The sequence below is a fragment of the Mirounga leonina genome, unplaced genomic scaffold (assembly GCF_011800145.1).
Source record: "Mirounga leonina isolate KUSES-001 unplaced genomic scaffold, KU_Mleo_1.0 Mir_447, whole genome shotgun sequence".
Taxonomy (NCBI): domain Eukaryota; kingdom Metazoa; phylum Chordata; class Mammalia; order Carnivora; family Phocidae; genus Mirounga; species Mirounga leonina.
The window spans coordinates 4,860,400-4,884,826 of NW_023270757.1; the positions used below are offsets into that span (position 1 = coordinate 4,860,400).

The window sequence follows — 24,427 nt, forward strand, 5'->3', positions numbered from 1 at the left end:
CAAATAAATAAATAAGTAAATAAATCTTTTAAAAAAATTTATGCAGCAATCAGATTTTGGAAACCACAACTGCCTAGAAGTTATACATAAAATAAAAGTTATAAATTGAATAAAAGCATAATACCCTTCATGTAGAATTTATTTCTATTAGTTATTGATGCATTAACTTCTAACAATATAAGGTGATATAAGTTTAATTCTATATACCTCTCATAAACATACTCTCTAAGAATCCCATTGACAGAAGGCATATAAAGTATAATTAAAATACACAGTTCCTTTGTTAACAATCAATTATTTAAATAAGTCATGAATAAAAAAGAGTTCAGTAGCTTCACATACCAATTAACATAAAATACAGAACAACTGATTTAAAAGAATTGTTAAATTAGTGTTTAATAGGTCATTGAAAAAATAAACAGTAAAAGCCATTTTACCTATAACATTCAATATTATACATCATTCCAGTGCCTAATATATGTATTCCCTGTGTCTCAACTGGCTTGCAACTCCTTAACTGTGTCTTTTGTTATCTCAGTAAACCCTGTATTTGTACTGTACCAGCCTAGCATATATGGATATTTTGTATGTGTTTATTGGATTAATTGTACTTCATTTTACTTCCATAGCAGCTGCAACATGCTGAATATAAGGATGCATTCAATAATACCAAGAAAGACACATAGATCAATGGAACAGAATAGAGAACCCAGAAATGGACCCTCAACTCCTTGGTCAACTAATCTTTGACAAAGCAGGAAAGAATGTCCAATGGAAAAAAGGCAGTCTCTCCAACAAATGGTGTTGGGAAAATTGGACAGCCACATGCAGAAGAATGAAACTGGACAATTTCCTTACACCATACACAAAAATAGACTGAAAATGGATGAAAGATCTAAATGTGAGACAGGAATCCATCAAAATCCTAGAGGTGAACACAGGCAGCAACCTCTATGACCTCGGCCGCAGCAACTTCCTGCTAGACACACCTCCAAAGGCAAGGGAAACAAAAGCAAAAGTGAACTACTGGGACCTCATCAAGATAAAAAACTGCTGCACAGCAAAGGAAATAGTCAACAAAACTAAAAGGCAATCTATGGAATGGGAGAAGATATTTGCAAATGATATGTCAGATAAAGGGCTACTATCCAAAATCTATAAAGAACTTATCAAATTCAACACCCAAAAAATAAATAACCCAGAAATGGACAGAAGACATGAACAGACATTTTTCCAAAGAAGACATCCAAATGGCCAGCAGACACATGAAAAAATGCTCAGCATCACTTGGCATCAGGGAAATCCAAATCAAAATCTCAATGAGATACCACCTCACACCAGTCAGAATGGCTAAAATTAACAAGTCAGGAAACGACAAATGTTGGCGAGGATGCAGAGATTCTCACCTACACTGTTGGTGAGAATGCAAGCTGGTGCAGCCACTCTGGAAAACAGTATGGAGGTTCCTCAAAAAGTTAAAAATAGAGCTACCCTATGACCCAGCAATTGCACCACTAGGTATTTACCCAAAGGATACAAATGCAGTGATCCAAAGGGGCACTTGCACCCCAATGTTTATAGCAGCAATGTCCACAATAGCCAAACTATGGAAAGAGCCCAGATGTCCATCAACAGATGAATGGATAAAGAAGATGTGGTGTGTATATATACAATGGACTATTATTCGGCCATCAAAAAGGATGCTATCTTACCATTTGCAATAAGGCAGATGGAACTGGAGAGTATTATTCTGAGCAAAATAAGTCAATCAGAGAAAGATAATTATCACATGGTTTCCCTCATATTGGAATTTAAGAAACAAAACAGAGGATCATAGGGGAAGGGAGGGAAAAATAAAACAAGATGAAATCAGAGAGAGAGACAAACCATAAGAGACTCTTAACTATAGGAAACAAACTGAGGGTTGCTGGAGGGGAGGTGGGTGGGGAGATGGGGTAACTGGGTGATGGGCATTAAGGAGGGCACGTGATGTAATGAGCACTCGGTGCTATATGCAACTGATGAATAACCAAACTCTACATCTGAAGTTAATGATACACTATATGTTAATTAATTGAATTTAAATAAGATTAAAAAAAAGAAAAATTAATATTTTTAGTGCTATGTCAAAAGCTATTCTTTATATTTAAATTTTTTTAAATTTTATTATGTTATGTTAATCACCATACATTACATCATTAGTTTTTGATGTAGTGGTCCATGATTCATTGTTTGCACATAATACCCAGTGCTCCATTCAATACATGCCTTCTTTAATACCCATCACTGGGCTAAACCATCCCCCCACCCCCTCCCCTCTAGAACCCTCAGTTTGTTTCTCAGAGTCCATAGTCTCTCATGGTTCGTCTCCTCCTCCGATTTCCTGCCCTCATTTTTCCCTTCCTACTATCTTCTTTTTTTTTTTAACATATATTATTTGTTTCAGAGGTACAGGTCTGTGATTCAACAGTCTTACACAATTCACAGTGCTCACCACAGCACATACCCTCCCCAATGTCTATCACCCAGCCACCCCATCCCTCCCACCCCCCACCACTCCAGCAAACCTCAGTTTATTTCCTGAGATTAAGAATTCCTCATATCAGTGAGGTCATATGATACATGTCTTTCTCTGATTGACTTATTTCACTCAGCATAATACCCTCCAGTTCCATCCACGTCATTGCAAATGGCAAGATTTCGTTCCCTTTGATGGCTGCATAATATTCCATTGTATATATATACCACATCTTCTTTATCCATTCATCTGTCAGTGGACATCTTGGCTCTTTCCACAGTTTGGCTATTGTGGACATGGCTGCTATAAACATCGGGGTGCACGTACCCCTTCGGATCCCTACATTTGTATCTTTGAGGTAAATACCCAGTAGTGCAATTGTTGGGTCATATGGTACCTCTATTTTCAACTTTTTGAGGAACCTCCATACTGTTTTCCAGAGTGGCTGCACCAGCTTGCATTCCCACCAATGGTGTAGGAGGGTTCCCCTTTCTCCGCATCCCCGCCAACACCTGTCATTTCCTGACTTGTTAATTTTACCCATTCTGACTGGTGTGAGGTGGTATCTCATTGAGGTTTTGATTTGGATTTCCCTGATGTCAAGTGATGTTGAGCACATTTTCATGTGTCTGTTGGCCATTTGGAGGTCTTCTTTGGAAAAATGTCTGTTCATGTCTTCTGCCCATTTCTTGATTGGATCATTTGTTCTTTGGGTGTTGAGTTTGATAAGTTCTTTATAGATTTTGGATACTAGTCCTTTATCTGATATGTCATTTGCAAATATCTTCTCCCATTCTGTCAGTTGTCTTTTGGTTTTGTTGACTGTTTCTTTTGCTGTGCACAAGCTTTTTATCTTGATGAAGTTCCAATAGTCCATTTTTGCCCTTGCTTCCCTTGCCTTTGGTGATGTTTCTAGTAAGAAGTTGCTGTGGCTGAGGTCAAAGAGGTTGCTGCCTTGTTCTCCTTTAGGATTCTGATGGACTCCTGTCTCACATTGAGGTCTTTCAACCATTTTGAGTCTGTTTTTGTGTGTGGTGTAAGGAAATGGTCCAGTTCTTTATATTTTTTAGATTTTTTTATTTATCTATTTGTCAGAGAGAGAGTGAGAGAGGGAACAGCAGGCAGAGGGAGAAGGAGTCTCCCTGTTGAGCAGGGAGCCCAATGAGGGACTCAGTCCCAGGACCCTGGAATCATGACCTGAGCCAAAGGCAGATGCTTAACTAACTGAGCTGCCCAGGTGTCCCAAAAGTTATTCTTTTTAAATAAACAAGATAAAAGCTCATCATTTTAGGAAATTTTCAGGCATATCAAAGTAATAAAATTTTCACAAAGAGCCTTTAAAAGCAAAAATCAATTATAATTAAATTTTAATGAATAGCAGTTTTTTACTATATCATAGAAACAAATTTGTGTAGGCACTAACCACTCTGAAAGGCAAAATTGAGTGACAATATAATTCTACAAGGCATTCTTCTGAATTTTTAAGAAGCGGGAAAGAGGCATAAGTTCCTGACTGCTGACTCTCAAGGAATTACAGAAAGAGCACTAAATAATTTATGCTTTGATGAATGAGAAGTGTTTTTGTGACATACTTCACATTATACAGTATAGAGTACAATTAATTCAACATTAAATAAATGAAGAAACAAAAAAAAACCCTCTAGTGACATAGTTGTACGATTATTTGTATAATGATATAGAAATACGAGACAAAAATAAAGTCACTGAAATTTCTCATGTCTACTCTGGTCTAAATTGTTTAAATGTTTGCTACATTTAACAAATTCTTGTTTATGTAAAATACATTTGTTAATCACTTTCCCTCTATTTAATAGCATGTGTCTTTTGAGAAAGAAGAGGACTCTAATGGACTTTTTCCAATAGCAAAGGCAATATCATATATTTAAGATTAAAATCTTTAAAACAAATTCATAAAGAATTGGTTTGACCAGTAATTCTAAACCTGTGAGCTGCAGATCTTGGGGCAGGGGTAGGGGAGGCTGAAGAATTATTTCAAGGGTTCCATCACTTTTAACTAAAGCAACCATTGCCATCTTGATCTTTATTTAACCCTAAAAAAATATACAGCATGAATAATATATGCCCATGATGTTGTGGGTAATAAATTAAGTCCTTTAAAACATTATCACAGTCAACTGCTACTGAAAATACAACTATCATCTGGGGAGAGAGCAGTCTACAATATGTCTTCTTATCAAAATGGAGTCCTCAAACTTAGAAAGATTGAGAAACACTCCTTTATTGAAAATGGGGATTCATGAGTAATGACTTAATTAGTACATATGTAATACAAAATTATTTAATTTAATCATAATGTTGGTCATGAGTATAATATTAATAACAATGAGTAATAATACAATAACAACAAATGTTAATCATGAGTAATGCTAACGCCTTAAATTCCAACTCAGCTCCACACACTTGGGAATATTTTGTCATCCTTGACATCTCTGTCTCCCTTACCATCTCCCCCACATCCCATCCTTAATATTTCTCCAATCTACTCAATGTTCTCTGTGATCATGCCCATATCTTATCTGTATTCTTGCAAGAGTCTCCCTATTCTTCTTCAGTCTTTCCCTTCTTCAATCCATCCTCCACCACAGGCAAAGTGTCTTGTAAAACACAAATATGAGGGGCACCTGGGTGGCGCAGTTGGCTGAGGATCTGACTCCATTTTGGCTCAGGTCATGGTCGTGAGACCAAGCCCCACGTTGGGCTCCATGCTGGGTGTGGAGCCTGCTTAAGATTCTCTCTCCCTTTCCCTATGCCCCAACCCCCTACCCCCACTTGCATATGGATGCATGCTCTGTCTCTGTCAAAAATAAAATAAAATAAAATAAAATAAAATAAAATAAAACAATAAAATAAAACACAAATAGGATCTTTTCACAACTCCTGCTTTTATGCCTGGGTGAAGATCTAGGAATAAATTTCAAACTCCTTAAAACATGCCCTATAAGGCCCTACATGATCTGATCCCTGCTTACTTGTTCAGGAAGACCTTTCACTATTAACACTTTTATATGCAACTCTTTTCAAGTGATACCAACACATCACAATCTTAAACCAAAAATAATGCTTGTGTCTCCAAACTGCTAATAATTTGGGAAATATGAATGTGGACATCGTTTTCAAACATGGGAGGCAATCATTATGGCAAGATGTTTGCTTCAAAGCAATGTTTTAACTGAAAAAAAAAAAGGAAAACAACAACTATGAAAATAGCTCAAAATACTATAAGCAAAAGTAATGACAGAATTTGTCTTACCAGGGTGCCTGAGTGGCTCAGTTGGTTAAGCGACTGCCTTCGGCTCAGGTCATGATCCTGGAGTCCTGGGATCGAGTCCCGCATCGGGCTCCCTGCTCGGCAGGGAGTCTGCTTCTCCCTCTGACCCTCCCGACCCTCCCCCCTCTCATGCTCTCTCTCTGTCTCTCTCTCTCAAATAAATAAATAAAATCTTTAAAAAAAAAAAAAAGAATTTGTCTTACCATATTTTAAAATATCAAGATGTACATATGAAAAAAATAGCATGATACTGGTATTATCTCTTTCTTTATCTCTTCTAGAGATAGGGAAAATAATGGAATAGACAGAGAGACAGGAAATAGATCCAAGAGCATATATGCTAAATGACATATCTTACTTAATTCAGTAGGGAAAAAGGTGGGTGACTGAATTGAAAAGTATTGCAACTAGCTGATCATCTGGACACAAACAAATCTTAATCATTTCCTCACCACTTAAACCAAAAATAACTCTAGATAATCCAAGATTTAACAAAAAATTTAAAATACTAGACTGAAATATGAGCAATTCAACCTTGAGGTAAGGCTAGCCTTTTTAAGTAAATCAGCAATAGAAAAAGCACAAAGTAAATAATAATTTAGCTATACAAAAATTAAAATACACAAAACTAAAATACACACTGTAAAATTATTTACATGAAAAAAATTATTTACATGATACAGAGCAAACTGTTAATATGTGTGATACACAAGTTCTTATAATTCCATAAGAAACAAACACACCCCCGTATATGAACATAATGAGATAATTGTAAAAGAATATGAATGAGTGTAGAACAAATGAAAAAATTTGCAACCTAACAACAAAAAATGCAAATAAGTAATAACATAGTTTCTTTTGCCTTTCAAATTAATAAAGATGAAAAAGATTGTCATAATTTAATGTGCCAAAGGCATTATGGGGAGACCAGCACTCTCGGTACTGATCATGGGAGTGTAAGGCAAGGGAACTTTCACGAAAGGCACACTGGAGATTCTTTCCAAATGTAAAATATGCAAACTCATTTCTCAGGAATTTAGCCGAGGAAGTAACTGTGCAAACCATAAATTGTTTTTGCACAAACATGTTAATTACATCACAGTTCATTACAGTATTGCTTAAAATCATGGAAATTTTTAAGAAAAGACACCAATATCCACCAATAGGTGGATTGTATTGTGACCAAATACAATTAATAAAGTATACCTCCTTTATTGACATGGAAATACATTTAATTGTCCACTGAATAGAAAAAAATTACAATGAGGCATGATTGTATGATTGTATGATTCTCTCATGTGAGACTGTGTGTCTGTGTGTATCCGTGTTTATACACATGTTTGGGTGATCTGCAGAATCTGGACACAGAATAGCTCATATATATAAAGATACCATGTTAGGAAATAGGGATGGGAAACCTATAACACTGATTAAGAATCAATAGCTTTTATTTCTATCTGTATTATTTATAAATAATACTAAAGATATAAATGCCCAATAACAGGACAATCCAAAAATATATCTCGACTCAGACAAACAATATTCAGGGGAATGATTAGAAGAAAGCAAATTTTATTGAAATGCAGTTATCAACCCATTTTAAGTGTGGCTATTAATGTATTATAAGTAAGGCAACATACTTAAAATACAGACTAACTAAAGTTAATTTTTTAGGGGGCAGGAGGGATGGGGTGGCTGGGTGATGGACATTGGGGAGGGTATGTGCTATGGTGAGCGCTGTGAATTGTCTAAGACTGATGAATCACAGACTTGTACCCCTAAAATAAATAATATATTATATGTTAATTAAAAAAATTTTAAGAGGTGCCTGGGTGGCTCAGTCAGTTAAGCGGCTGCCTTGGGCTCAGGTCATGATCCCAGGATGGGTTCATGATCCCTCATCGGGTTCCCTGCTCAGCGGGGAGTCTGTGTCCCTTTCCCTCTGCCCCTCTTCCTGCTCATGCTCTCTCTCTCATAAATAAATAAAATCTTTTTAAAAAATCAAATAAATTCAAAACTTATTGTGTAAGTTTTTGTCCTAAAGTCAGTGAATTCATCTCTGGTTCTGTCAATATATTCAATATAATTTACATCTTAAAGAAAAAGGATTGTGAATCCATAGCTCAAATCTGATGCTCTGCATTTGAAAGCTGCTAAGAGAGTATATCTTAAAGTTCTTATCACAGGAAAAAAATGTTTTTGTGACTAGGTATGGTGACAAATGTTAACTAGTCCTGCTATAGTGATTATTTAGCAATATATACCAATACTGAATCATTATGTTGTACAACTGAAATTAATATGTCAATTAGACCTCATTTTTTTAAAGTGGCTGGCATATAATAGATGCTCAATACTTACTGAATGGATGAAAAAAACTGCTGCTATGAAGATAGAAGGAACTTAAGTAACTTCATGTTGGGTTTTTTTTCCCCTCAGTTTTATCAAGAAAATATTGACATATGTCACTGTATAAGTTTAAGGCATATAACATGACGGTTTAATTTACATACAGTGTGAAATAATTACCACAATAGATTCAGATAACATCCATCTTCTCATAGAGATACAGTAAAAAGAAAAGAAAGAAGAAAAAGGGGAAAAAAAGTTCTCCTTTGAAGAATGAGAACTCTTAGGATTTATTCTCTTAACACCTTTCTTATACAGCATACAGTAGTGTTCACTGTAGTCACCATGCTACACATTGCATCCCTAGGACTTATTTCTCTTATTACTGGAAACTTGTACCTTTAGCCACCTTCCACTAATTCCCCCTCACTTTACCTTCCACCTCTGGTAACCAACCACAAGTCTGATTTCTTCCTCTATCAGTTTGATTTTGGGGTTTGGGTTGGTTTGGGGTTTTTTTTTTTTTTTTTCAGACATAAGAGAAAGCATAGTGTTTGCCTTTCTCTGATCTATTTCCTTTAGCATAACGCCTTCAAGGTCCATCCAAATTGCTGCAAATGGTAGGATTTTTTTTTCATTTTTTTATGGCTGAATAATATTCTTTTGTATATATACCACAACTTCTTTATCCAGTCGTCTGTCAATGGACACTTAGGTTGTTTACATGTCTTAGCTATTGTAATTGGTGCGTGGGGTACAGATACCTTTTCAAGTTAGTGTTTTCATTTCCTTTGGATATATTCCTGGAAGTGAAACTGCTGGACCATGTGGTAGTTCTCTTTTTAATTTTTTGAGGACCCACTATATTGTTTTCCATAGTGGCTGTATCAATTTACAATCCCACCAACAGTGCACAAGGGTTCAATTTTCTCCACATCCACACCAGCATTTGTTATCTCTCTTTTTGATGATGGTCATTCTAACAGGCATAAGGTGATATCTCATTGTGGGTTTTTTTGCATTTTCTAATGACTATTAATAGCATCTTTTCACTTATCTGTTGGCCTTTTGTATATCTTCTTTGGAAAAATGTCTATTCTGGTCCTTTGCCCACTTTTCTAATTGGGTCATTTGGTTCTTTTGCTATTGATTGTATTTGTTCTTTATATATTTTGGTTATAACCCCTTATCAGATATATGGTTTGCAAAATTCTTTCCCGTTCTGTAGGTTGTCTTTTCACTTTGTTGATAGTTTCTTTTGTTGTACAGAAGCTTTTTTTACTTTGATGTAGTCCCACTTGTTAATTTTTATTTTGTTGCTTGTGCTTTAGGTGTCATATCCAGAGAATCATTATCAACACTTATGTCAAGAAGCCTTGTTTTTCTCTAGGAGTTTCATAGTCTTAGGTCTTTTTTTTAAGTCTTTAATCCACTTCAAGTTAATTTTTGTGAGTGGTATAAGATAAGGGTCTAGTTTCATTCCTTTACATGTGAATATCCAATTATCCCAGCACCATTTATTGAAGAGACTGTCTTCTGTCTGTTGACTCTTCTTGGCTCCCTTGTCAGATATTAGCTGACCATACATGCTTGGGTTTTCAATTTATGCTTTTGGCTCTTGATTCTGTCCCATTGGTCTATTTGTCTATTTTTATGCCAGTAGTGTATGTTTTGATTACTATAGCTTTATAGTATAGCTTGAAATCAGGAAGTCATGATGCCTCCTGCTTTGTTCCTCTTTCTCAAGATTTCTTTGGCTATTTGGGGTCTCTTGTGGTCATAAGTTTTCAGAGTGCTTTTTCTACTTCTATTTTTTTAAAAAGCCACTGGAATCTTGATAGGGATTGCATCGAATCTATCGATGGCTTTTGCTCATATGGATACTTCAACAATATTAATTCTTCTAATCCATGAACACAGGATACCTTCCCATCTATTTGTGTCTTCTTTGCTTTCCTTCTTCAATGTCTTTTTTTTAAAGATTTTATTTATTTATTTGACAGAGAGAGAGAGAGAGAGAGCACAAGCAAGGGAAGCAGCACATAGAGGGACAGGGAGAAGCAGGCTCCCCGCTGAACAGAGAGCCCGATGCGGGGCTCAATCCCAGGACTCTGGGATCATGACCTGAGCTGAAGGCAGCTGCTTAACCAAGTGAACCACCCAGGCGCCCCATGATTTCCTTCTTCAATGTCTTATGATTCTCACATTAAAGACCTTCCCCTCCTTGGTTAAATTTATTTCTAAGTATCTTACTGGTTTTGATACTACTGTATATGGAATCAATTTCATTATTTCTTTTTCAGAAAATTGACTGGTTGTGTCAGTAACTCTTTTGAAAGAGTTCTGAAATGTTTCCAGGTGTTTGCAGGTTGCACTTTCAAAGAAATAACAGAGAATTTTGTATTTGGGGACTACTAGAAAAAAACATAAACATGAAAAACATAGAAGCTCACTTGGACGGATGAACAACTACTAGGTGCAAAGCTGTTCTGATACTTATGCAGAAAAATTGTACCAGCGTCCATGTTTACACCGAACACTGTGATTACACATCATGTATGTGATGAGTCTCATGATCACTGATTAGCAAAGATGAGCATAAGCTGTATCTGGAGATAGCTGCAACAACTGTATTACAACATGAAAATATCAGTGATTTTGTTCAGTAATGAAGTCACTACACTGCTAATACAATCGTGATCTGTCATCAGCACTCATAATTGAAGGGAATGTCAAAGTTCAGTTAGTAGTTAGTGAAACAAGATGTAATTTTTTCCATCCAAGTCCACAGATGCATCTCCACCCCTGCTCCCAAATTCTACCCATGGATCCTTTTGAGAAGGGTTTTGTGAGCCCAGAGTTAAGAGATCTCTTATCTAAGGAATATGCTACCCAACTGTTAAATCTATATCCTTGAGCCTCTGCCTCTGTGTCAACTTAAATAATAAGAAACCTGCATATCCGGAGAAAAGGGAACCCTCCTACACTGTTGATGGGAATGCAACCTGGTGCAGCCACTCTGGAAAACAGTATGGAGGTTCCTCAAAAAGTTGAAAATAGAACTCCCATACAATCCAGCAATTGCACTACTGGGTATTTACCCCAAAGATACAAATGTAGGGATACGAAGAGGTACGTGCACCCCAATGTTTATAGCAGCCATGTCACAACAGCCAAACTGTGGAAAGAGCCAAGATGTCCACTGAGAGATGATTGGATAAAGAAGATGTGGTATCTATATACAATGGAATATTATGCAGCCATCAAAAGGAACGAAATCTTGCCATTTGCAATGATGTGGATGGAACTGGAGGGTATTATGCTGAGTGAAATAAGTCAATCAGAGAAAGACATGTATCATATGACCTCACTGGTATGAGGAATTCTTAATCCCAGGAAACAAACTGAGGTTTGCTGGAGTGGTGGGGGGTGGGAGGGATGGGGTGGCTGGGTGATAGACATTGGGGAGGGTATGTGCTATGGTGAGTGCTGTGAATTGTGTAAGACTGCTGAATCACAGACCTGTACCTCTGAAACAAATAATACATTACACGTTAAAAAAAAAGAAGAAGAAGAAGATAGCAGGAGGGGAAGAATGAAGGGGGGGAAATTGGAGGGGGAGACGAACCATGAGAGACTATGGACTCTGAGAAACAAACTGAGGGTTCTAGAGAGGAGGGGGGTGGGGGGGATGGGTCAGCCTGGTGATGGGTATTAAAAAGGGCATGTACTGAATGGAGCACTGGGTGTTATACACAAACAATGAATCATGGAACACTACATCAAAAACTAATGATGTAATGTATGGTGATTAATATAACATAATAATATAAAAATAAATAAATAAAAAAGAAAGCTGTGTATCTGCACTATTCCATTCAGAGAACTGTAATATAATATTATGCTCTCAGTTTTTACTGAAGATGAATATAAGTAACACTGACAGAAAAAAGTCTGCATCTTCTATGAAGTGGCTTTTAAAGATAGAAACTGTGATGTTATTCAATATTTCCAATATGATAACCCATGTAATAAGTTCCTCTCAAAATTCAGCAGCAGAATAGTTTTTTCCATATGTTTGGAGACAGAGGGCATCTCACATCTGAGGAACAACAAGCAATTCAGTTTAGCTAAATTGCAGGTTTATTAATGAGTACTGGGAGGTGAGACTATACAAATAGATGAGAATCAGATCAAGAAGCGTCTTGTACACCTTGCCGAAGAGTTAATTCATACAATAAGAAATGGGGAATAATGCTGCTGCTGATATGGAAGCCAAAGATATGCAATAGATCAAGCACTGTTTACACACATTAAGTCATTTAAGCCTAAAAATAGCAAATGAGATGGGACTAGTATGATAGCCATTTAAAAATAAGTAAGAAAAAAAGAACAATGAAAAATAGTTACAGAATGACCTAATCATATTGAAATACATATAAAACAACTTGAAAGAAGTACACATCAATACTGATCATATTCTTAGAGAGATTACAAGAAATTTAAATTTACTTCCTCATACTATTCAATGCTCTATAAATGCTCTCCAATACACTAATGCTACTTGCTACTTCTTTGTTATTTCTTCTTCTTCTTCTTCTCCTTCTTCTTCTTCTTCTTGTCCTCCTCCTCCTCCTCCCCCTCCCCCTCCTCCTCCTTCTTCTTCTTGTTTTTCTTCTTCTTCTCCTTCTTCTCCTTCTCCTTCTTCTTCTTGTTTTTCTTCTCCTTCTCCTTCTTCTTCTTCTTCTTTTTAGGGAGGAAGGGAGGTGGGGGAGAGGGGCAGAGGGAGAGGGAGAGAGAGAATCAACCAGGCTCCACACCCAGCATGGAGCCTGAAACGGGGCTCAATCTCACAACCCTAAGACCATGACCTGAGCCGAAATCAAGGGTCAGACGCTTAACCAACTGAGCCACCCAGGTGCCCTTGTTACTTCTATAAACCTCCTCAAATTATTTCTTTGCTAAATATGAGATAGATGATAGATAGATAGATAGATAGATTGATTGATAGTTTGATAGATAGATGATAAATTGGCACAGTGTGTCTAAGAATGGACACCCATTAGTAGGTTAAGAAGGTAACACATGCAAAAAATATGGAGTTAAAACAACAGCAATGAGGCTAGATAAAAAGTAGACTGATAAAATATATAGAATATAGGGCATAAGAGTAAGAATAAGAATAAGTTATGGTGACTCCCAGGTTTCTATTTTAATTACTTGGTGGATGGCCATGCCAATCACAAAGACAGAAAATTTAGGAGGAGGTTTAGGGACAAAGAAGATGATGAAAATTTTGAATATATTGAGTTTGAGGTGTTTTTAGGATACCCATAGAAAGCTAGATATTCAGGGTTTAAGTTCAGGCATGATGGGGAGGTAGTCTCTAAAACCTCAGAATTTCTGTAGTGAGAACAGTGTCTTTGTTATTCATGGTGGGGCCCAGGACCACACTTCACAGTACATATTAATGGGTTGACTCATGGTGGGCTTGTCTTAGGTTTATGCTAACAAGATAACTAAAGGTAAGGACTGGTCCTATCTGAAAGACCAGCTATGGGATCAGAGGTTAGGTCTTTGAGCCAGTATGAATTAGCTCAACCTCCAGAGAGACTGAGCTCAGCAACGTAGCCAACAATCCAATTAATCATGTCCATGTAATGAAGCTTCAATAGAAATTCTGGACACTGAAGCTCCAGTGAGCTTCCTGGATTGGTAATACCCCATATGTACTGTCATAAATTGATGGCAGGAGGTTACCTTGCCCTGAGGACAATGGAAGCTTGATGTCTGGAATCCTCCTAGACTTTACCCTATGCATCCCTTCCTTTGGATCTAATTTGTTTCAATTTGCTATAATAAAACTGTAATCCTAAGTATAACACTTTCTTGAGTTCTACAGGTCATTCTAGCAAATTACGGAACCTGAGAGAATTCGTAGGATCCCCTTAACTCATAACCAGCTGGCCTAAAGTGAGAGTGACTCCAGGAATTCCTAAACTTATAGCTGGGGCTCAAGTGAGGACAATGGGGGGACTGTTCCCTCTGCCTGTGCAGTTTAGCTGGATGCCTTTGCACTATTTTTATGAAACGCTTGAAAAGAAAAATTAAGAGAAAAAAAGAAAAAAAGATTAGTCGTTCTCTTGGACAAGGAGTATGTAGCGGTGACTGCAAAAAAGGTGAAGAAAATGTTTTATATATTTTCTTGTATACATTCTAGCATATACATTTTTTAAATGCATTTACCTTTACAGCTAAATTAGTAGATTTTATTGCCTGTAAACTCTATCCCAATATAGTTGACTTAAAAAGAAGAGACAGGGGCACCTCGGTGGCACAATCAGTTAAACACCTGACTCTTGGTTTTGGCTCAGGTCATCATCTCAGGGTTCTGAGATCAAGCCCCGCATCAGGCTCTGAGCTCAGTGCAGAGTTTGCTTGAGATTCTCTCTCCCTGTCCCTCTGCCCCTCCCCCCTCAAATAAATAAATAAATCTTAAAAAAAAAAAGAAGAGACAAAGAATTCTGTGTCTGATATTACTGAGAATGTTACTCATTCTAACACGATGTCCCTTTTTATTAAGAGCTACAGGATGAATTCCTATCTAATCTTAGTCCAAGGACATTTTTCTTAACTAAATATCTTTATTTATTTATTTGAGAGAGAGCAGGAGAGCGGGGTGAGGGGCAGAGGGAGAAGCAGACTCCCCACTGAGCAGGGAGCCTGATGCAGGGCTTGATCCTGGGACTCTGGGACCACAACCTGAACCAAAGGCAGACAGATGCTTAACCAACTGAGCCCAGGTGCCCCAGTCCAAGGACATTTTTATTTCTCCTAAATTTTTGTGTTTTTCTTCAATGATATCATTGGCAATTGACTCCTGAGGCCCAAATTTGAACACAATAATTTGAACACAACTATGTAGGCCATCATAATTGGCTTTTTCAACATCATTCCTAGTTCAAATTTGTTTCCACTTTCTTTTACTCAAGTGTTAATAGATATCATTTAGTCATATTTTACAAATACCTGTAAGCTGGTATAATTTTCTTCTAGAACAAGGTGGAGATAAAACAATGTTTCTAATGCATATAATATTTTACTATAGAATTTGAGAGAAAATTTTTTCCTTTGTTCTTTTACAAAAATCTGAAAAAATAATTATGTTGGCTTTGTTAGATAGTATCTGGGTTTGCAACTTACCCTTCTAAGAAAAGGCTTCAGGCTCTTAGAAGTTTCCCATAAACTACCTATAAATTACAAAATATGCTGAAACCTCACCAGTGTTTCTTAAAATAATTTTGATTTTGTACACTATTTTAACAACATTATTCACAAATATATCCTATGAAAGTTGTGACTCTGGAATTTCACATAGTCATGGACACTTCCAAAGATATATTATCCAGTCAAAAATTGTTCTTAAAAATTATGATAGGCAAAGAAATTTTAATTTAAAAAAACATAATAAAATTAAATTAAGTTTAAAAAATTAAAAAACAAAATATCTGTTCATTGTAACATTCTTTCAACTTTTCTATGCACTTGAAATTTTTGATAATAAAATGTTTGAAAGAATATGGGAACATGCAAAGGTAATAATAAAAAGGAAATTCACAAAACAGAAGAAAATCCGGTAAATTAAATGTGGGTCCCCAAAAGAGACACTTGGAGCTGAAATACCAAAAATGATACCTACTTGTTTCAATTTCAGATACAAGTGAGGTTATGTAAATAACAAAGTCCTCTAAGTTACTTCTTCTAAAACTTTATTGTGCATATAAGTCATCTGAGGACCTTACAAAAATGTAGATTCTGAGTGAGTAGCTCTGGAGTGGAGTCTGAGATTATGCATTTCTAACATTCCCCACTGATGCTGATGCTGCTGGTCCACAGACCATAACTAAAGTAGGAATGCTCACTTTATTATTCTTCAGGATTCAATAAAACCTTCATTTTAAAATACATACCAATAACTATTTATTAACAGAAATATCTTTACTTACTGCTTTGAACTTCTTAAGAGTGAAACCTCAACGTTAAACTGAATTCAACCCAGATTTCTGAGTTTTGCCTGAAAGAGTTGCTATGACCTCTACAAAGTTAACTCTAACAATGAAAGAAACTTCTGAACAGTACTAGCAGGGACACATACACTTGGGTCATCTATCTTCTGGATAATTGTGATTCAATTATAGAGGGAAGGCATAACAAAATGTATGAACATTCTATTCATATCCATCTACTATATTTATTCAGAGATAATTCCAGGCAAATCAGCACATTTGTTTCTATCTTGAGAAATTCAGTCTGGACCAGACATATGAAATGTTCAGCTATATAAAGAGTTCCTTAGTCCATTCCCATAATGATTGATATCCCAGCCCTTCAGTGGAAGTAACATTCTCCCCTGTTTGAGGTAAATGATCTCTTGCAGGCATACCATGTGGATACCTGGAAGAGGTAATTTATCTCAAGCGAGCAAACACTTTAATGAAAGCAAGAAGGTTGCCACCTGTCCAGTATTTACAGAGGCAACATGGAAACTGGGGTCTCTGCCCACTGCCTATAAATACATCCTCAAAGTTTAAGAAGGGAGCAGGAGCAACCACCTTTGGCACTTTCCAAGCAGTAAATCCAAGCTACCATTATTGAACTTCCCACTTCATGAAAGGAATAAAGTAATATACCAGCTCACATGAGATACCAGAACACGCACACACAAAAGAAACAGATAAAACAACAAACATTTATTGGACAATTACATATACAAGAGACTTGCTAAGAAGGTTACATTCACACCTAATAACCCTTAAACTAAGAACTTTTCTTAGCCAAATTATACAGATGAAGATATCGAGGCTAAAAGGAATTAAGTACCTTTCCCAGTGTCACACACAAAGTAAATCATGGGACCCAGTTTCAAATCTAGAGCCCAGGTTCTTAATTCATACTCCACTATGTACTCAACATGTTTAATTTTCTCTCCTAGATAATTTAAAACTTTTCTCTTCTATATAATTAATGGTACGTGTATAATTCAGAAGTACTCTAAAAAGGTTAAGTACCTAAAAAGAGTATTCTTTTTTTAAAGATTTTATTTATTTATTGACAGAGAGGGAGACAGAGAGAGAGGGAACACAAGCAGGGGGAGTGGGAGAGGGAGAAGCAGACTCGCTGCTGAGCAGACAGCCCGATGCGGGCTCGATCCCAGGACCCTGGGATCATGACCTGAGCCGAAGGCAGACGCTTAATGACTGAGCCACCCAGGCACCCCTAAAAAGAGTATTTTTAAAAAGAATAATTTACTGACTTTTTTTTTTTTTTTACCTTAGGACAAAGATAATACAAGAAGCAATACAGGTACTATTTAGTATATTAAAAGCTACTCCTGGATACTGACCACACATACCAGTTTTCCTGGAGCTAAAAAAACAAAAAAAGTGCCACTGATGCCATCAATATGTAGTCCTGACACGTAAAATGGTTTAAACTTGCAGTTAAGTTCTTCCAAAAGAAAATGGAAGAAGGAAGGGACAAAAAAAAAAATACAGTTCTAAGAAATAACTTCTCGCATTTCAGGATTTTCAGGTTATTTCCTTAATAAACCTTCCCAAGATTTTGGCATTTTGATATCCCACTTGGTTGAAAGAATTAAGACACTACTCATAATATTGGGTGATTCAAGAGACAATGAATCAATTACAAATCAAAGCTGAACTGATATTCCTGTTACCTGTCCTATGATGAAAAGATCCTCTTGTGAACTGGATAAACAAATTATGAAATGCCCAACTGATAAGTATTACCCAAACATTAAAAATCATTCTCTAGAAGAATAAGAAAATCCTCTAGAACTATGACTTGTTTTGAAGCTAACACTAGGACAGCATACCATAAGTGAAACACAGCATCATTTCTGTGATTTCTTGCCAAAAATGCATAAACTGAATCTAATCATGAGGAAACATCAAACAAATCAAAATTGAAGGGTATTCTACAAAAATCGACCTGTAATCTTCAAGATCATGATGGTCAAGGAAAGACTGGGGAACTTTTCTGTGTTGGGGGAGTCTCTGTACCTGAATAAAAGAAAGATGACTTACTGCAACACATAATTCTAAACCAGATCCTTTGGCTCTAAAAGACACGGTTGGTTGGGACAACTAAGGAAAGTCGAAGGGGGTGTGAATGGTTTCCTAACATTGATCACAGCCCTCTGGTTATGCAGAAGAATGTCTTGCTTGAAATGCACACTAAAATCTGAGAAAGTAATGGGCATCATGTCCGCTTCTTGCTTTCAAATTGTTCAGCAAAAGAAAAGGTCTCTGTTGTGTACCTGCAACTCTTCTGTAAGTTTGAAGTCATTTCAAAATAATTTTTAAATGCAAGGCACCCAGGTGGCTCAGGCGGTTAAGCTTCCAAACTCTTGATCTCAGTTCAGGTCTTGATCTCAGGGTGGTGAGTTCAAGTCCCACAATAATAATAATTTTTAAAAGCAAATATAAAACACTATGTGGCCTACAAGAACATTTTTATCATTTGTTACTCTGTTAGTAGATGGATGAGTGGGCAGCAGGAAGGAAGGAGGAAGGGTAAGAAGAAGAAATGGTGGGCAGACAGAAAGATAGACACAGAAATAAAACAGACTGGAAGAACACAGAGAAATAGAAAATAATTAGTAGTCTAAGTGTGTACAGGCAGAAGTGTGTATATCTATTCATTAATGTAATACACTACTTTCACGATGAGATGGGTGGTAAGGAAACAGCTTTGTTAGTGCACACTATATGCCAGGTACTGTACAAAATGTTCCACAAGTGTTATCTCATTACACCTTCACAAAAACCAGGAAGACAGTACCATCGCCATTTTTAGGTAAAGAGTCTGAGGTCCGGTAAAGTGAAGCAACTTGCCCAATTTCACACAACTAATAACGATCAGAGCTGGATACAAAATAAAATCTGCCTTGTTCAGAGCTAATGCTCTTTCTACTCTACGATAATGCTTACCATATATTTAAGTTATTCATACACTTAAGTTATAAACGCAACATGACTACGTAAGCTGTTATAGCTTTACATTTATTACCCTCATTATTATCTGTTAATAACCTCTCATGTACTTTAAGTGTCTGAGAATATTTTTCCATCCTTTCTGCCAAAATATCTGAAATTTCTACTACGAGAATACACATAAAAATGAAAACACATTACCTTGAAAAGCTAATATATTAACCCGTCATCATTTTTTGAATGACTTCTTCCATAAACCCAGCTTGTTAGGCCATCTCCACAAAAGGTACACACTGATCATTTTTGTAGTAGTCTAATAATAACTCAATTATTTACCTGTCCAACTATATTCTTCCCTATACTCTTCTGGACTTTAATACATCAATTATTCTCCCCCTCTAAGCAACTACCACTTTCTCTTCCCAAAGTACTTAGTGTTCTTTAGCCAACAACACTTAAAGCCTTTCCTAAAAATAAGTTTCCCTGAACTTGCCCTTTTCTCAAGCTATTAGAGGCACAACCAGATTCTAACGTCAAAGGCGGCTCTGTTCCTGGGGGTAGGCAAGCATTTAAAGATACACCACTCTCGGTCTACCTTCTACTTGATAAGTCTTACCTACACATATTTTTATCAGGGTCTCAAATAACCATTGTGTCAATATTTTAACTTTAAAATATTGCAATAGTCCACTTTTGGAAAACGTGCTCAGGGAGATCATTGTCTAGTTTTATAAAACCTCTATAATCTGCGACACCTGGTGGCTCAGTTGGTTGAGCGTCTGCCTTTGGCTCAGGTCATGATCCCAGGGTCCTGGGATCAAGCACCACATCAGGCTTTCTCCATCTCCTGCTGCCCTTCCCCTCTCCCCCCACTCCCCCATTCATGCTCACTCACGTGCATGCTCTCTCTCTCTCTCTCTCTCTCAAATAAAGTCTTTTTTTTAAAAAAAAGTCTATGGCAAGATTTCATTCCTTTTGATTATGCTGAGTGAAATAAGTCAATCAGAGAAAGACATGTACCATATGATCTCACTGATATGAGGAATTCTTAATCTCAGGAAACAAACTGAGGGTTGCTGGAGTGGTGGGGGTGGGAGGGATGGGGTGGCTGGGTGATAGACATTGGGGAGGGTATGTGCTATGGTGAGCGCTGTGAATTGTGTAAAACTGTTGAATCACAGACCTGTACCTCTGAAACAAATAATACATTATATGTTAAAAAAAAAAAAACAAACAAACAGAAGACAGTAGGAAGGGAAAAATGAAGTGGGGGGAAATCAGAGGGGAAGACGAACCATGAGACACTATGGACTCTGAGAAACAAACTGAGGGTTCTAGAGGGGAGGGGGGCGGGGGGATGGGTTAGCCCGGTGATGGGTATTAAAGAGGGCACATACTGAATGGAGCACTGGGTATTATACGCAAACAATGAATCATGGAACACTACATCAAAAACTAATGATGTAATGTATGGTGATTAACATAATAAAATTTAAAAAAATAAAAAATAAAAAAAAGTCTATAATCTGATCCCATGCCAATGATCCACCTTTTCCCTCACTATTTTCCAATATAGTTATAATAAAAAACACATTTTAGTTATCACCATGTATAAGCCAGCCGTGCAAGGCATGGGTCTCCATTCCATCTCCTTAATGTCCCTCTTCCCATTCTGTGCTTATTCCCACCTCTGCAGCTCTGCTAAAGCTCTGCCCTCCATCTGGATGCTGTCCCTCTTCTGTAACTTACTATCTGTCATTCTAGGCCCAGGTAAAGCCTTCAGATGGGCTCCCTGAAGCCTTCCCAATACTCGTAAGCCTACTCTGAGCTGCATCTTTTATGGGTTCTTACATTTAAAGCCAGTATTTCCTCATTCAATCCTTGATTACATTCTGCCTAAAGTTGTTCATAAGTTGTCAATCTTGTTCTATAATCACTGTGCATATTTTCTAGAGGTCCAGATCCAAGTCATATTTTTCTTTTATCTCCTAAAGCATATACAGCACAGTGATAAGGAAAGATAAAGTAATGATATAAAAAGGATCATAGCTTAAGAAACCAATCTATTTTGGGGCGCCTGGGTGGCTCAGTCGGTTAAGCGTCTGCCTTCGGCTCAGGTCATGATCCCAGGGTCCTGGGATCGAGCCCCGCATCGGGCTCCCTGCTCGGTGGGAAGCCTGCTTCTCCCTCTCCCACTCCCCCTGCTTGTGTTCCCTCTGTCGCTGTGTCTCTCTCTATCAAATAAATAAAATCTTCAAAAAAAAAAAAAGAAACCAATCTATTTTAATTGTTCGCATACCTACAAAGAATATGATGAACACAAATAATCTGTTTTTTAAACTAAGTCCCAAAACTTTCACTAAGTTCTTTCAAGAATGTTAATCTTGGGGCGCCTGGGTGGCTCAGTCGGTTAAGCGTCTGCCTTCAGCTCAGGTCATGATCCCGGGGTCCTGGGATTGAGCCACGCATCAGGCTCCCTGCTCAGCAGGGATCCTGCTTCTCCCTCTCCTTCTGCCTGCCGCTCTGCCTACTTGGGATCCCTCTCTCTCTCTGTGTCAAATAAATAAATAAAATCTTTAAAAAAAAAAAAAAAAGAATGTTAATCTTGTTCTGAAGCTATAGTGCCAACATACTTAAAATACATTTATTTAGACTTTTATTTCAGACTTCAAATCCAGTACATTGAGGTTTTGCCAAAATATTAGAGATGCATAAGGCTTACCAACATTGATGGCCACAATCTAAAAATAATCTTTGAATCTTAAGTTTCCCACTATAAGAACCTAGATTTAGATATGTGAAATCACAATAAATGATGTGCATGTATATAGCAGACTTGTCTAAAGAATTAAACTACATCCTAAATTATTATTTCATTAATGCTTACAACATTCCATGAAGTAGGTAAGTGTTACCAAATCCGTTATATTATTTTTACTGTTAATGTGTCTGAAATGACCATAATTAGTCCAATGACATAGCTTAACCAGTAGGTAACTGTATGTTATTCTTGAGAAGTTAGTTTCCATTGAACTTTTCATACAAACATATCCTGCAATCTGAGTCATGAAAAAAATTTTTAGACCTTTGGAAATCACTGATTATAGGTGGTTCCATGGCTGGTGGAAAGAAACTGACTATTCAAATTAACCCTATTTAAAATCAGTTCAGAAAAATAAAAACATATCACCAAACGAGAAGTTTTCTACTGGTTCTGTTATTACTCAAACTTCTAAAATGTATAGCTAGAAACAGAAATTAAGAAAGACTAAAACATTTGCAAGAACATTACCAGTATTACTTAATAAAAAAGCTAATGAGATTTCCGTGGGAAAATCAGATCACAAAGGGAAAAAATAAGGTGGATACATTCACAAGAAATGTCATTTAATTTCCCCATAAATCAAGACAAAATTACCCACCAAAATTTACATTAATTCTCTACATCATTAGAGATTTCATCATTTCTCTGCCTGAATAAAAGAAAGATGAAAAGAAATACATTTTCTTCCTAGATGGTTTATTAGGATTTATGTGTAAGTGTATTTTGCAAGGACCTAGAAGAGGGAATCGTACCTGTTTTACTAATGACTTCCTGTAACTCAGCCATAGAGGTGATTATTGCAGCTAGGAGGTCAGAACTGGTAAGCCAACTGAGCGCTTGCAAACAACGTAACTGCTCCTTCTGATGCTCTGCAAAAAAAGAAAGAAATCCATCTTGCAATGCTACAAACATTTAAAATCCATGTTTAAAATTCATAGCAACGCTTGGCTATTAAAGAAATAGATCAAAATTTGTAGACAGAACTTTGCCTAGTACGGAAAAGTCTACAAGAAATGTTAGATTTGACGGAGAATTTATTTATATATTACATGAATTAGGTGAAGTCAAAAAAGAGAGAGAGAGAGAGAGAGGATGGGGCACCTGGGTGGCTCAGTCAGTTAAGCATCTGACCCTTGATTTCGGTTCAGGTCATGATCTCAGGGTTGTGAAATCGCGCCTCATGTCGGGCTCCACGCTGGGCATGGAGCCTGCTTAAGATTCTCTCTCTCTCCCTCTCCCTCTGTCCCTCCCCACCTACCCCACCCTCGCTCATGCACTCTCTCACTCGCTCTCTCTCCCTTTCTCAAAACAAAGAGAGAAGAAAATTTTTCTTTAGTTCTGTTTATATTACTTAATAGCTTGATTTTTAAAAGTTAATAATTGAAATCATTGTTTCCCCAGAATAGTCAACCATTTAAAAAAATTTAACTGGAACATTTACATTTGTCTCATTTTCATTCAATTCCTCATTTAACTCTGATCATTTTATAGTGATTCATAGAAAGTGAAAATAAATTATACTGGTAATTAATTTTAAATAGGGCAGAGTCTCTGGATTGACTTAATTGAAAAATCACTATATAAACTCTCCACTTTACTGTGAAAAGAGCATTCGAATATATTAAAGCTAAATATATATATATATATATAATAAAGCTAGACAAAGTTGAAATTATATTTGCTGCTTTCTTTAAATTTTAATAGTCATAACAAAAGAATCAAAACCAATTTATGAATAAATATACATTTACCCATACACACATACATATCTATATATACATGGGACTATGTTACATGATTTGACATATTAAATGATTTTAAGTTTTTACATAATAGCTAAACATAGTCACATTGTATGTTTTCAACTTAGATTTTAAAAAGCATAAATGATCTTACTTGGAAATTTATGCTTGTCTTTGGGCTCTCCTGTACACACTAACATGCCTATACCTTCTTTGAAACTTTCCATCCAGGTAAAAAGAGAGGCACATGATTGGCCCAAAATCTTGAGCCTATTTGCTGCCAAAATTGCAATAACACCTTTCCGGAACACACGTATCAATCCTTTGAATGGTTTTTTCTTCATCTTGGCTTCCTCTTGCTTCTTTTCATCTACACTTGACAAAGCCTGGGCTAGAGTCCTAACTTCCAGTTTGAACAACTCAAAGGTGTTGACCTGCTCCTGGAGAAAATCTCTCTGTGTAGATAAGGCACACGATCGGCTGTAGAGAGGATATAAGGCACCAGCCATCAATGCACAGGCTGCCAGCAACGATGTTTGTTCCCTTTGAGTCTGTGATAACATGTGTTTGAAGCGTGAATTTTCAAGAACCAACTGTTCATGTGACCTCTCAATACGATTCAATTTTTCCATATTTTTTTCAGCAATTTCTTGAAATTTCTGTAAGAAG

General features: G+C 36.8%; 1 protein-coding gene across 1 annotated transcript in view; it reads right to left on the reverse strand.

Moving 5' to 3' along the window:
• The window catches only part of CCDC171 (coiled-coil domain containing 171), a 304,487-nt gene that overhangs the window by 134,732 nt on the left and 145,328 nt on the right, over positions 1-24,427 (reverse strand). Inside the window, exons 18-19 of the mRNA XM_034987955.1 lie at positions 23,913-24,417; positions 22,769-22,885 (exon numbers count right to left, since the gene is read on the reverse strand). Coding sequence (XP_034843846.1) covers positions 22,769-22,885; positions 23,913-24,417 — 622 coding nt within the window. The remainder of the gene's footprint in view (positions 1-22,768; positions 22,886-23,912; positions 24,418-24,427) is intronic.